This window comes from Ipomoea triloba, chromosome 12 (assembly GCF_003576645.1).
Source record: "Ipomoea triloba cultivar NCNSP0323 chromosome 12, ASM357664v1".
Lineage (NCBI taxonomy): Eukaryota > Viridiplantae > Streptophyta > Magnoliopsida > Solanales > Convolvulaceae > Ipomoea > Ipomoea triloba.
The window spans coordinates 20,638,814-20,651,260 of record NC_044927.1 but is presented as its reverse complement, the minus strand read 5'-3'; the positions used below and the strand labels follow the sequence as shown (position 1 = coordinate 20,651,260).

Below are 12,447 nucleotides of genomic sequence, written 5' to 3'. Positions count from 1 at the left end.
TTTCGGAAAAAAACTTGATGTACAATGTTAATTAAATTAAGGATGTTGTGGCTACTCCTTAATCAACTAAAAGTGTACTATCGCATCGGCATAGGTTTTGAAAAGGCAAAACAAATTATGCAATTAACATGATATGCAATTCCCAAGTATACTCCCAGGAAAGTTGGTTGAGCTAAGGCCCATTAAAAACCAACTCCTTAGACAGAGTAGGATTTCAAGGGAACTTGTAGCACATTGGCTAATTTTCAAGTTTGCTTCCCAAGAAACTTTCCCCGGGTCATGCAATTTCACATTATAGCAAAATTGTTCTGAAGGTGTTAACGATGTTCACGGTTTAGAAAAAGGCTTTAAGGATAGGTGAACTTTGAACTTAACGTACTACCTTCAGGCACTACTGTAGTTGTACTAAACTATATGTACTATGTAATATGCTAAAGTCCAATAACCTTAAGGAATTTCACTAATTCCTAAATATGCTTTTCTAAGGCATAAAATAAAATTGCATAATTAAAAAATAAATATTATGCTAATGGACATAAAACGCATATTACAATAACATAAAGTTCATATTATACAAGAAATTGCACAAAACATTATAGCAATTCAATAAATATGAACATAACAAACAATATAATTTAAATTCAATTTGCAATTTTGAATGAAAATTTCAATTAAAGACTTTATAATTTTCAAAACAAATTGTATATTGAATAAAAATAATATATGCATTGTTAAGTAGAAGGCCCAATATAATTAAACAAAAGTATATACATATGATAAACCAGAATAGTATATAAAAGGCCCAATTAAAACATTTTTTTTTAATAAAGGGCCAGGCCCAAAAGTGGACCCGACCCAAGTTGCAGAAACACAAAACCAAAAAACCTAGCTGCTTTGAGATTAAACTCCCGCAGCCAACGCAAACAAAGAGAGAAAAAACGATCGGAAAGGGAACGGCCCCGGCAGAATCGTGCCGCAAGCCAGCGCTGACGCCGCCTTCCGCCGTCCGGCGACCGCCGTCCGCGAAACGAAGTCGCGTCATCTTCAAGCTTCATCGCCGGCATCGCCAATTTCTCGCCCGAAGCCTGCTTCGCCGCCGCTCTCCACCCGGACGCAAGACCCAGCGCCGCCGCCGGCATCACCGGATCGAAGAGCAAAACGCGAAACGAAGCCCAAAAACGGAGATACAACAGGTTTTTTTTTTTTTAATACTGTTTCTCTGTTCGGCCACCGCCATCATGGAGGTCGCCGAAAAAGGAAAAACCAACGGCGACCGCCGCCCAATGGCAGTTGTGGTCGCCGGAAAGGAAAATGGGGATGTACCGGCGGCCGTCCAAATCCTTCACGGTTTGCCGGTCAGAATCCCATTCACCTCATTTTTTATTTTTATTTTTTTAAAACGAAATATCAGTGTAAACATGTAAATATACAAACTGTATGCGGAAAAACAGTATATTTGTATACATGTTTCTTAATACAGAATACATACACACCCATATCATATGCATTCAAACAAACATATAAATTTCAATAAAAAAACATATTGCATATCATATCATATTCCAGAAAATACATATTATGCAATATACAACTAGGCAGAGATAAATAGGCTCTGATACCAAATGTAAGCATTAACAATATAAGACTAACCTCCAGCCATAGTTGTCTTTAGAATTGCCTTTGCTTGATGCTGTTGTATGTGTTGATAGTGTCAGTATTCTTGCAAAGTGTCTGGTAGAATGACTCCCACTTGTCTCAGGTTCAATTTAGATGGTGTATCAAGCAGTAACCTGAGCAGTGGGGGACCCCTTCTTATATAGCCTATTGAACCATCAATATAGGCTTTTGTAACGCGTTACAATATCTGATTTTAATATACCATATTATGGCTATTGAAGGCCATCAATTGCACCACATCTTAATGGAAATGTTACAGTGTATTCATATAATGAGATGCATATTTGACTGGGAATTGAACTGTTACGACTTTGATTTCGTGATATTTGAATCCTTGATATAATGATATGCATATATTTTTCTGGGATGTCAATTTGATTGAGGATTTGGGTCAGTAAGTGTAGCAGATTTGTTGATTTTTTCAGGTAATATCTTATATCTTCAAGCTGAAATTCTTGATTGATTGTTGAAGGTATTATTCCCATCTCATGCTATGAATTTAAAACTAGGGTTTATAATTATACTATGTGAATCTGTAATTTTTTTCTCTAAATATTTATTTCTTTGAATTTTTGTATGATTTTTTTTCTCTAAATATTTATTTCTTTGAATTTTTGTATGATTTTTGAATTATTCATTGAGGTTTTTGTGGATTTTTAGGTGTTAATATTGCTAGAGAATTTAGATACCAAGCTAGTTGCTTCCTTAACTTCTAGTTAGTGATGCCCAATGGGTGTTTGTCGAAATGCCTCAAAAGAGCACCCTTAACTGATATGGACATTTTATGATTTTAATTTTTCTCTTGAATGAAAAATAAAACTGTGGATTATTTGAATGTGACAAAAGTGTGTTCTTGATATCACTTCTTTCATTATTACAACTTACAGTTCGATTGTGTTTTGTAGTGATACCCTAATATCACTATATGATCCAATGATTTTGTGTTCTCTATCTTTGTTAGTGCTGGAACTTGAGTATGATAATGTTTCTAGGGCTCACTGGTTTCATAAGCTACATTCTCAAACTTACACTTTCAAAGGCACAATTTCTAAGAGAGTTTCAAATTGCCAATTAGTTCATGTTATGTATTATGGCATCATTATTGCTTTATGAATCTAGTTTGTCATAACTAATAAATATTGTTTTTTAAATTTCAATGTGTTTTTTATTTGAACTGTTTTGATTTTTAAAGATGTTCTTTACTTTTTGACCTCACTGAACAAAATTCATGCATCCGCCATGGATTTGCTCCTTTCCCTCCCCCCCCCCCCCCTTTAGTTGAAGAAATTGATCCTATTTTGTTCTTGAACAAAAATTTATGATTCCAAAGGAACACCAGAATTCCTCAGGATCTTTCTAGGTATTTGAATATGAGTCTTAGGAAATCCGAGTACTCCAGATTCCAGAACAAGGCGCAACCTTCTGTACCCTCCCCTCCCTTATTTAACAATTACTTTTGAATTTTAATTGGTTATTTTTCTTTTACATTTTTTTAAATTTTTTATTTTTATTTTTATTTTTCTCTGATTTAGTTTTCATATTATTAGTATTACAGTCGCTACAATTACCATCAACACCACCACAACACAGCAAAGTCAATCATGTGCTGTATTAAAATAATAAAATGAAAAAAAAATGAAATAAGAATATAATCTTGCTGGGCACGTATGTTCGGATTCGATTTAAGAGGGTCAAACACTGCTTATTTTGATCAGAGGGCTGGATATAACCAGAATTGTAAAATATATTTTGACAAAAGGAAGGAAAAAAAGACACAAGCACGTCGCTATGGCGAAGTTTAATTCGTCGGAATCGGTGAAAATTGACAGTCGATTGGTACGGATGTGCATCGAAGCCGCGACTGAGAGCCGCGACGCCATCGAGGCCTGGCGGAGACAGCGCCGCACTCTGGAGCGCTTGCCTTCACAGCTTGCTGACGTTCTCTTCCACCGCCTCCTCCGCCGTCGCCTCCTCTTCCCTTCTCTGCTCGAGTACATCTCTCACTCGATTCATTTCTCTATGTTTTCTTTTTTCAACTGCGCATTTCAAAATAGTATTCATAAGGTTAATTTATATGCGATATCAATGTGAGTTGAGCTCTATATTGGTTCTGTGTAGTTTTGCTAGCTCAAAAGAGTGGCTTATTCCTAGATTTTCCATGTATTATGCTAAATATAGCTGTAATGACTATTTCGTTGATCCTGGATTTGATGTTCAGTCAACTTATAATTGTATTATTCATTTATTTTATTAGCTAATGATAACAGATCTACATGACAAAAGGCCGGAAAACTGTTATACTATATGTTTGGAAGTTACTTTTAACTTCTTTATTTGGAAATTGGCTAGCAGTGCAGCACTAAGATTCATATCTGCTTCCAATTGTGCTTATACAGAGTCTTTAAACATTGTGTGGAAGAAGTAAACTTGAAAGGCGAGAATAGTGTGGATGCAGAATGGATGGCCTATTTAGGTGGCTTCCACTACTTGCGCACTCTGAATCTGTCAGATTGCCGAAAAATGAGTAGTTCCTCTCTATGGCCTATTACAGGTCTGTACTTTATAGTAATTCTTAAATGATTAAATTACACATTTTTCTTCCTCCAACGAATGTTGATTATATCCTTTCTCGATTATCTTATTCTGTATCTCTGTACTGATGTTTATTTTCTTGATATCTTTTCCTTCAACTCAAACATGTCTCGTTTCATTAAATTGGACTGATAACATTGTTGTGCTGCCCAAGGATGCTATTGTCATAATTGATTATCTTTGCACTCTAAAATATTTGCTCACACATTACACATTCTCATTGTTTCAGGCTTGACAAACTTGAAGGAACTTGACCTCTCTAGATGCTCAAAGCTTACTGATGCTGGAATCAGGCATCTTTTATCTATTCCAGTGTTGGAGAAGTTGTGGATTGCAGAAACAGGTGTAACTGCAGAGGGAGTTATACTTCTCCGTTCGCTAACCAATTTATCTTTATTGGATTTGGGAGGATTACCTGTAACTGATGTAGCTCTGTGTTCTCTACAGGTAAATTAATTCTTGTCTACATGCCATAAATACCTTTTTCATCTTTCCTTTCAATATTTGTCTTTTGCAAAGAATTACTCTTTTGTTTTAATTTTTTTAAATACCCCGGAGGAGGAAGGGAAGTGGTGAGATTGGTTGAGGATAGCCTCTATTTTAAGAAGGTGGGTGATTAATAGAGTTTCACATCTTACGAGGGAACATCCAACTTTAGAAATGGTTAATGCAATTTATAAGTTCAACCAAAGTGGCTAGCATTAGTTGGATGAGGTTGGTAACTAGTAAAGCCCAAAGCTTATTCCTATTGCTGTTTAGGAAATGCCAATCTTTTTCTGTTCTAGAAATGCATATGCTACTTACTACTTACTAGGGATGGCTATTGAAACTTTCAGAAGCTCACATTTGATCTAATGTTCTGAACTTTTTGATGAAGTACATAAAACTGTTTAATACAAAAAAAAAAGAAAAAAAAAACCTTATATTCTCCTGATCTAAAGATTTGTTTCCTGTTTTCTGTTTGGGAATAATGACTTTAGTTTATGATATCAGGCTCTCACTAAACTGCAATATTTAGATATCTGGGGAAGTGAATTATCTAACAAAGGAGCTTCTGTTCTTAAAATGTTCCGGGGATTAAGTTTCTTGAACTTAGCTTGGACAAAGGTTACAAGTTTGCCAACTCTGCCCTCTCTTGCTTACCTGAACATGAGTAACTGCATTGTAAATTCTGTATTTGAAGGAGAAGGTGGTAAAGTGATGGTGGAAAGACTTATTCTATCTGGAGCTACAATCTCAGATGGCTCTGAAGCCTTTCAATATGTAGAAGCCTCTCGCTTGGCTCTTCTGAATTTGTCCAACTCTTCTCTTAATTCGTTCAGTTTTTTGAGGTGTATGAATGCCATAACAGAACTAGATCTGAGTGGTTGCTGTGTGGGAGATGAGTCTGTTGAATACATTGAATGCATTGGAGCAAGTTTACGATATTTAAATCTCAGCAAGACAAAAGTAAGCTCAGCTGGAGTGGGTACCTTAGCTAGACATGCTCCTAATCTTGAAACTTTGCTGTTGTCTTACACTGGCATTGATGATAATGCCATTGCATACATCAGCACAATGCCATTACTAAAGTTTATCAGCCTAAGTGGTACAAATGTCAAAGGTGTGCTGCATTTATATTTCTTCTCGTCTTCTTCCTCAATTGCGTTTAATACTGTCTAGTTGTTGAAGTTAAACTTCGAGTGAATTTCTGAATGTCTTCCTTTATACGAAATACATTTTAAAAATCATTGTGTTCGGATCTCTCTGTCTAATACATGAATTTCTCCCATAATGCCAGGTCTCCTTAACCATGTGGAATCTGATAATGTTTGGAACTCACTGTCAGCATTTCATAGTCTAGATCACTTAGAAAGGTTGGAGTTGGAGGAGACTCAAATTAAGGACGCAACACTATCCCCTCTGTCGAGCATCTGTAAATTGGGCTATTTATCTTTACGAAGTGGACCCCTAACGGATGCCTGCTTGTATCATTTGTCACAAATTAGAAACTTGATAAATCTTGTGGTTCGTGATGCTGTGCTAACAAATGCAGGGCTGTATACCTTCAACCCCCCATCAGGTTTAGAAATGCTTGATCTGAGAGGGTGCTGGCTCCTAACAGATGATGCTCTCTTGTCATTTTGTCAAAAACACCCTTCAATTGAATTGAAGCATGAGCTTGTCAGCACTTCCCCCTTTGACAAAGCTGGATCTCATCACTCATCTCCATCACAACATACCTCAAGGAACTCAGAATACAAACACAAGCACAATAAACTACCCTCGACGCCACTTAGGTTCAAAAACGAGAGCTTCATTGGTGAGAGGTCTTCAAAATATTTATACTGGTTTTAACTGATTATTTTCCTGTCTAATACTCGGTTTTTATGATTCCCAACAGATCAAAGACTGAAGTACAGCAGAGATGAACTACTAGCCATGAGCTTTGTGTCATCAACATCTTCTCCTTCCAATGCCAGTTGATGTCAATCTGATACTTGAAAAAAAAAGAAAAAAAAAAAAGACCTCTAAATTCTGTAAAATTCGTGTAAAACATGAAGTTTGGGTCATTTGTAACCTTAGCAAATTCATTTTCTGTAGTTTCCCTGATCAAACTAAGAAGTTATCAGGAACCATGCATAGCACTGAATAGGGTCAAAGTACATGTGAGGTCTCTGTACTGCAGTGTTTTGTTCAATTTAGGTCAATTTAATCCTTATATTGTAAGATTTAGAACAATTAAGGATAATACTTAACACCGTTTATTTTTTCCGTTAAGTCTGTCCACGTGGTGTTGGAATTGCCATGTCACAATTTTGTGATGTGGCATAAAACTATAAAATTCGGTCTAAAATGAAGCAAGGTTTCAAACCTAAGACCTCTTGTCTTTACAAAAGACACTCTATCACTACACCACACATTCCACTTGTTTTATGTTTGTTTAATATATATAGTAATACTTTTCTTTTAAAGTACTAAAGTTTCAAAAAGAAAAATGGATTCACATAATCACAGAAGGTAAGGATTAATCTCATCTAACTTATACCCTAAATGCACTACCATTTCTATAAATCTGTTCAAATGTGGTTGCGCCTTCCCGTGCGGTTAGTGCGGTTCACACCAGTCAATGTTAGAAAATGCACCAGTCAATGTTAGAAAACGCACCACAATGAAAATACACAAAAACATCAATAAAACACATCAGACACCCAAAATAATGCACCATAAATGTCTCTAATGGTGCATTTGCTAACACTGTGTGGTGTATATTTGCATACCTAGTGGTGTGTTTTTTGGTGATATGTACCTAATGATGCATATTTGTGTGGTACATTTTCTAACATTGAGTGGTGTATATTTGTATACATAGTGGTGCAGCCGCACTAACCGCACGTTAAGGGACGGCTACTTAAAACTGGTTGATTACTTAAAACTATATATATTATTTAGTTTTAATTTATGCGCTGATTTAGGGTCTAAGGGACGGCAACTTAAAACTGGTTGATTACTTAAAACTATATATATTATTTAGTTTTAATTTATGCGCTGATTTAGGGTCTGTTTGGAAAGTAGGAAAATGACTTTTGGAAAATGACTTATTTTCTGGAAAACATTTTCCATTCTTGTGTTTGGATGTGCAACAGAAAACTATCTTTGTGTGTTTGGTTAATTTTCCAAAAAATGAACAACAATGGTTTAGTAAACAAAATAAAATCTTAAAAAAAAAAATCCAAAGGATATATTTCTTCCTCTTGATTAAATGTATAATCTTCGCTAATAGATTTATTTTTGTTGTTTCCTCAATACATAACACTAAATAGGAAGCGACCAAATACATTATCTATGCTTAACATATGAAATGGTGCATAAGGCTAACATTATCCCTATAATTAACCCACTTTCAAATTTAAGAGTCTGTATGGAAACTTGAAAATTTTTTTCAGATTTTTTAATAGTTGGGTGTTCAAGGAAATGAAGTCAAAGAAAATTATTCATTCTAAGAAAAAAAATATTCAACTTGACAGAAGATGTCTTCATAATATTTTACTCTGGAGATACTTTTTAAATTCTTTATTTTTCATCTCTTTTTTTTTTTTTAAATTAGTTTTTGAGTTATTATTATTACAATCACTCTAATCACTATCAACACCATCATACCACAACATAACCACAGCATCACCACCACCAAGTCAATCGTGTGCTGTATTAAATGAAGGTTTATTATTATTATAAAAAAAACTAAAATAAAATGAAAGCAAAAATAAAAATGAATATAAGAAGATAATCTTGCTGGGCACGTATATTCAGATTCGATTTAAGAGGGTCAAACACTGCTTATTTTGATCAGAGGGCTGGATATAACCAGAATTGTAAAATATTTATTGACAAAAGGAAGGAAAAAAGACACAAGCACGTCGCTATGGCGAAGTTTAATTCGTCGGAATCGGTGAAAATTGACAGTCAATTGGTACGGATGTGCATCGAAGCCGCGACTGAGAGCCGCGACGCCATCGAGGCCTGNTGTGCATCGAAGCCGCGACTGAGAGCCGCGACGCCATCGAGGCCTGGCGGAGACAGCGCCGCACTCTGGAGCGCTTGCCTTCACAGCTTGCTGACGTTCTCTTCCACCGCCTCCTCCGCCGTCGCCTCCTCTTCCCTTCTCTTCTCGAGTACATCTCTCACTCGATTCATTTCTCTATGTTTTCTTTTTTCAACTGCGCATCTCAAAATAGTATTCATAAGGTTAATTTATATGCGATATCAATGTGAATTGAGCTCTATATTGGTTCTGTGTAGTTTTGCTAGCTCAAAAGAGTGGCTTATTCCTTTGTTTTTCCATGTATTATGCTAAATATAGCTTTAATGACTATTTCGTTGATCCTGGATTTGATGTTCAGTCAACTTATAATTGTATTATTCATTTATTTGATTAGCTAATGATAACAGATCTACGTGATAAAACGCCGGAAAACTGTTATACTATATGTTTGGAAGTTACTTTTAACTTCTTTATTTGGAAATTGGCTAGCAGTGCAGCACTAAGATTCATATCTGCATCCAATTGTGCTTATACAGAGTCTTTAAACATTGTGTGGAGGAAGTAAACTTGAAAGGCGAGAATAGTGTGGATGCAGAATGGATGGCCTATTTAGGTGGCTTCCACTACTTGCGCACTCTGAATCTGTCAGATTGCCGAAAAATGAGTAGTTCCTCTCTATGGCCTATTACAGGTCTGTACTTTATAGTAATTCTTAAATGATTAAATTACACATTTTTCTTTATCCAACGAATGTTGATTATATTCTCTCTAGATTACATTATTCTGTATCTCTGTGGTGATGTTTCATTAAATTGGACTGATAACATTGTTGTGCTGTCCAAGGATGTTATTGTCATAATTGATTATCTTTGCTCACACATTACACATTCTCATTGTTTCAGGCTTGACAAACTTGAAGGAACTTGACCTCTCTAGATGCTCAAAGCTTACTGATGCTGGAATCAGGCATCTTTTATCTATTCCAGTGTTGGAGAAGTTGTGGATTGCAGAAACAGGTGTAACTGCAGAGGGAGTTATACTTCTCCGTTCACTAACCAATTTATCTTTATTGGATTTGGGAGGATTACCTGTAACTGATGTAGCTATTTGTTCTCTACAGGTAAATTAATTCTTGTCTACATGCCATAAATAGCTTTTTCATCTTTCCTTTTGATATTTGTCTTTTGCAAAGAATTACTCTTTTCTTTTAATTTTTTTTAAATACCCCGGAGGAGGAAGGGAAGTGGTGAGATTGGTTGAGGATAGCCTCTATTTTAAGGTGGGTGATTAATAGAGTTTCACATCTTACGAGGGAACATCCAACTTTAGAAATGGTTAATGCAATTTATAAGTTCAACCGAAGTGGCTAGCATTAGTTGGATGAGGTTGGTAACTAGTAAAGCCCAAAGCTTATTCCTATTGCTGTTTAGGAAATGCCAATCATTTTCTGTTTTAGAAATGCATATGCTACTTACTACTTACTAGGGATGGCTATTGAAACTTTCAGAAGCTCATATTTGATCTAATGTTCTGAACTTTTGATGAAGTACATAAAACTGTTTAATAAAAAAATAAAAAAAAACCTTATATTCTCCTGATCTAAAGATTTGTTTCTTGTTTTCTGTTTGGGAATAATGACTTTAGTTTTTGATATCAGGCTCTCACTAAACTGCAATATTTAGATATCTGGGGAAGTGAATTATCTTACAAAGGAGCTTCTGTTCTTAAAATGTTCGGGGGATTGAGTTTCTTGAACTTAGCTTGGACAAAGGTTACAAGTTTGCCAACTCTGCCCTCTATTGCTCACCTGAACATGAGTAACTGCATTGTAAATTCTGTATTTGAAGGAGAAGGTGGTAAAGTGATGTTGGAAAGACTTATTCTATCTGGAGCTACAATCTCAGATGGCTCTGAAGCCTTTTAATATGTAGAAGCCTCTCGCTTGGCTCTTCTGAATTTGTCCAACTCTTCTCTTAATTCGTTCAGTTTTTTGAGGTCTATGAATGCAATTACAGAACTAGATCTCAGTGGTTGCTGTGTGGAAGATGATTCTATTGAATACATTGCATGCATTGGAGCAAGTTTACGATATTTAAATCTCAGCAAGACAAAAGTAAGCTTAGTTGGAGTGGGTACCTTAGCTGGACATGCTCCTAATCTTGAAACTTTGTTGTTGTCTTACACTGGCATTGATGATAATGCCATTGCATACATCAGCACAATGCCATTACTAAAGTTTATCAGCCTAAGTGGAACAAATGCAAAGTTGTGCTGCATTTATATTTCTTCTCGTCTTCTTCCTCAATTGCAATTAATACTGTCTAGTTGTTGAAGTTAAACTTCGAGTGAATTTCTGAATGTCTTCCTTTATACGAAATACATTTTAAAAATCATTGTGTTCGGATCTCTCTGTCTAGTACATGAATTTCTCCCATAATGCCAGGTCTCCTTAACCATGTGGAATTTGATAATGTTTGGAACTCACTGTCAGCATTTCATAGTCTAGATCACTTAGAAAGGTTGGAGTTGGAGGAGACTAAAATTAAGGATGTAGCACTATCCCCTCTGTCGAGCATCTGTAAATTGGGCTATTTATCTTTACGAAGTGGACCCATAACGGATGCCTGCTTGTATCATTTGTCACAAATTAGAAACTTGATAAATCTTGTGGTTCATGATGCTGTGCTAACAAATGCAGGGTTGTATACCTTCAACCCCCCATCAGGTCTAGAGATGCTTGATCTGAGAGAGATGCTTGATCTGAGAGGGTGCTGGCTCCTAACAGATGATGCTCTCTTGTCATTTTGTCAAAAACACCCTTCGATTGAAGTGAAGCATGAGCTTGTCAGCACTTCCCCCTTTGACAAAGCTGGATCTCATCACTCATCTCCATAACAACTTACCTCAAGGAACTCAGAATACAAACACAAGCACAATAAACTACCCTCGACGCCACTTAGGTTCAAAAACGAGAGCTTCATTGGTGAGAGGTCTTCAAAATATTTATACTGGTTTTAACTGGTTATTTTCATGTCTAATACTCGATTTTTATGATTCCCAACAGATCAAAGACTGAAGTACACAGCAGAGATGAACTACTAGCCATGAGCTTTGTGTCTTCAACATCTTCTCCTTCTAATGCCAGCTGATGCCAATCTGATACCTGAAAAAATAAAGACCTCTAAATTCTGTAAAATTCGTGTAAAACATGAAGTTTGAGTCATTTGTAACCTTCCTTAGCAAATTCATTTTCTGTAGTTTCCCTGATCAAACTAAGAAGTTATCAGGAACCATGCATAGCACTGAATACAGAGCCATCGAATACACCAGCTACACCTAACATATGAAATGTGTGCGTAAGAATATTGTGCTCGGCTTGGAATACAATCATAAAATTGAAAGTTTTTAAAATTTTTGTAGGCATACCATTAATACTACACTTTTTACCAACCAAGATAGACTTTGGGTCAAAGCTCTCCGGGAAAAATATGTTAAACAGACGGATTTTCACTCCAAGTTCCAGTTGGCCTTTGTAGCTCGTGGGGTTGGAAGAGTATTCACAAAGGAAGAAATATTTTGTTAAAGGGAGTCACATGGTGAATTAGCAATGGTAGATTCGTTAACTTCTGGCATGACATATGGCTGGCTTGGGGACT

The 12,447-nt window shown here is 36.0% G+C and overlaps 2 protein-coding genes across 7 annotated transcripts; both read left to right on the top strand.

Moving 5' to 3' along the window:
• Positions 1–889: 889 nt before the first annotated feature.
• Positions 890–12,133, top strand: LOC115999654 (receptor-like protein 53). 6 transcript variants are annotated; one of them, XR_004094015.1, is made up of 9 exons: positions 890–1,193; positions 2,103–2,149; positions 3,393–3,668; positions 4,074–4,228; positions 4,499–4,716; positions 5,263–5,872; positions 6,050–6,339; positions 11,543–11,774; positions 11,856–12,133. XR_004094015.1 is itself a non-coding variant. In XM_031239498.1 (8 exons), exons 3-8 carry the CDS (start codon positions 3,466–3,468, stop codon positions 6,733–6,735), a joined length of 1,791 nt encoding a protein of 596 aa, XP_031095358.1. In that variant the 5' UTR covers positions 890–1,193; positions 2,103–2,149; positions 3,393–3,465; the 3' UTR covers positions 6,736–7,029. The 6 variants fall into 6 exon arrangements, 5 of the variants coding, with proteins under 5 accessions (XP_031095358.1, XP_031095360.1, XP_031095361.1 ...); XM_031239498.1 differs by lacking the exons at positions 11,543–11,774; positions 11,856–12,133 and adding an exon at positions 6,653–7,029 and having other exon boundaries at positions 6,050–6,571; XM_031239500.1 differs by lacking the exons at positions 2,103–2,149; positions 11,543–11,774; positions 11,856–12,133 and adding an exon at positions 6,653–7,029 and having other exon boundaries at positions 6,050–6,571.
• LOC115999655 lies at positions 8,584–11,197 on the top strand. Its single transcript, XM_031239503.1, has 5 exons — positions 8,584–8,767; positions 8,815–8,921; positions 9,328–9,482; positions 9,694–9,911; positions 10,449–11,197. Exons 1-5 carry the CDS (start codon positions 8,672–8,674, stop codon positions 10,713–10,715), a joined length of 843 nt encoding a protein of 280 aa, XP_031095363.1. The 5' UTR covers positions 8,584–8,671; the 3' UTR covers positions 10,716–11,197.
• Positions 12,134–12,447: the final 314 nt, after the last annotated feature.

Coding starts and splice junctions, on each gene's coding strand:
- LOC115999655 (XM_031239503.1), top strand. CDS start 8,672: ATGGCGAAGTTTAATTCGTCGGAATCGGTGAAAATTGACAGTCAATTG. Junction 9,483..9,693: donor CTCTCTATGGCCTATTACAG/GTCTGTACTTTA, acceptor TCATTGTTTCAG/GCTTGACAAACTTGAAGGAA. Junction 9,912..10,448: donor TAGCTATTTGTTCTCTACAG/GTAAATTAATTC, acceptor TTTTGATATCAG/GCTCTCACTAAACTGCAATA.
- LOC115999654 (XM_031239500.1), top strand. CDS start 3,466: ATGGCGAAGTTTAATTCGTCGGAATCGGTGAAAATTGACAGTCGATTG. Junction 3,669..4,073: donor CTCTTCCCTTCTCTGCTCGA/GTACATCTCTCA, acceptor GTGCTTATACAG/AGTCTTTAAACATTGTGTGG. Junction 6,572..6,652: donor CAAAAACGAGAGCTTCATTG/GTGAGAGGTCTT, acceptor GATTCCCAACAG/ATCAAAGACTGAAGTACAGC.